The 1,492-nt window shown below is 35.0% G+C and overlaps 1 protein-coding gene across 1 annotated transcript; it reads right to left on the bottom strand.

Moving 5' to 3' along the window:
• Window positions 1–662: 662 nt before the first annotated feature.
• Window positions 663–866, bottom strand: LOC122910323 (keratin-associated protein 19-7-like). Its single transcript, XM_044254972.1, has one exon. It carries the CDS (start codon window positions 864–866, stop codon window positions 663–665), a length of 204 nt encoding a protein of 67 aa, XP_044110907.1.
• Window positions 867–1,492: the final 626 nt, after the last annotated feature.

Genomic DNA, 1,492 nt, shown 5'->3' with positions numbered 1-1,492 from the left:
TATTTTTACTGTGCATTTAGAGATATATTTTATTCTATCACTACTTTTTCTTCTTATTAAAATGGCTAAATAAAAATAAATTTTGAACAAAACATCAAAGTGCTTACTCTGCTTCACTTTAAAGTGCTTCACTTTAGATATTAAAATATGTAAAGTTAATAGTTCAGTACCAAATTTGTATACCAATGTTATCTAACTAAAAGCATTGAATAAGGTTTGGTTTAGTGTTCAGTGGAAAAAAATCTTCATTCCAACTGAGTGTTATGGATTGGAATATATCTATCTAGCCATATGGGTGTATGTTTATATCTCTCCTAGGACTTTGGTTTTTTGTGGAGTAATTTATTTTCTTCATTGCCAGTTGGGTGCAGTTACAAATAATCACTTTGATATTTTGAGTTTCATAAAAAAATGAAAGCCACGTATGCTATTTCAAGTTTAGATAATTTATTGCAAAAGGAATAGAGAAATCCCACAGTTATAAAAGCAGAAATAAAGGACACCAGGAAACATGAAAGAGACCACTATAAAATGATAAATATTCCTGAAGTCTTAGATACCAAATGTTTTTGATCTTGGATGATCTTGTTTGGTTTGGTTATTGTAGTCAAATTTGGATAATCCTTTTGTGGCCTCAGATGTTGGGCTTCTGGAGCAGGATTTTAGTAGAAGCCAGAGAATCCATAACTTCCATAGCAAGATGGGCGGCAGCAGCCATATCTGTAGCCTCTGCAGCCCCAGCCGCAGCCCCAGCCACAACCCCGTCTGTGGAAGCTGCCACATCCCCAGCCACGGCCACAGCCCAGGCCACCAAAACCTCCATAGCCGTAGCCCAGGCCTCCATAGCAGTTGCTGTAGTAGCTCATGGTGTCAGGGGTGATGAGTTTGGTTTGTTGTTCAAGTCCAGATCCTGAGTTTGAATGTCAGCATGGGTAGAGAGATGCTTATATACCCTGAGAAGAACATATGATAAATCACATGTATACTTTTCCCTTGTGTCATGCTGCATATTATCTGCAGTGTTGCAACTCATTATTCTTCTGTCTCCTGACACAGGGAGAGGCCCTCATTCCCATTAAAATACCTCGGTTTACTTAGCTTCTTATTTAGAATGTCTTTTAACCTGTTGTTTAGCTTTTATGGGAAGAAATGCCTACCTCTTTAAATTTTATACATTCCAAACCCTACATTGAATTGCTTATTACCAGGTATATTACATCATTTACATTTGATGACATTCCTTTTATAGTTAAAAATTTTCTCCTTTCTGTCATCTTCCAAGTGGATAATTCCATCTCCAACTAAATTCGTAGATATTTGTTCAACTTACAGCTGTTAAATCAATATTTTTCAAAAAGGAAATCTATTTATTAAGATGAGGACTGAAGAAAGTACCTCTGTTCAGAAAACATTTTTTTTAAAAAGAAGGTACATGTTGATTTTTATTATTTTAATTATAATAACCTTTATAATATTTTTGGCTTTAAGAACT

The sequence above is a fragment of the Neovison vison genome, chromosome 6, assembly GCF_020171115.1.
Source record: "Neovison vison isolate M4711 chromosome 6, ASM_NN_V1, whole genome shotgun sequence".
NCBI lineage: Eukaryota > Metazoa > Chordata > Mammalia > Carnivora > Mustelidae > Neogale > Neogale vison.
Note: the sequence above shows the minus strand (reverse complement) of the source record. Positions and strands in the feature narration are given on the sequence as shown.

What these genes read in the sequence shown, in the direction of transcription:
- LOC122910323 (XM_044254972.1), bottom strand. Translation starts at nt 866, where the DNA reads ATGAGCTACTACAGCAACTGCTATGGAGGCCTGGGCTACGGCTATGGA.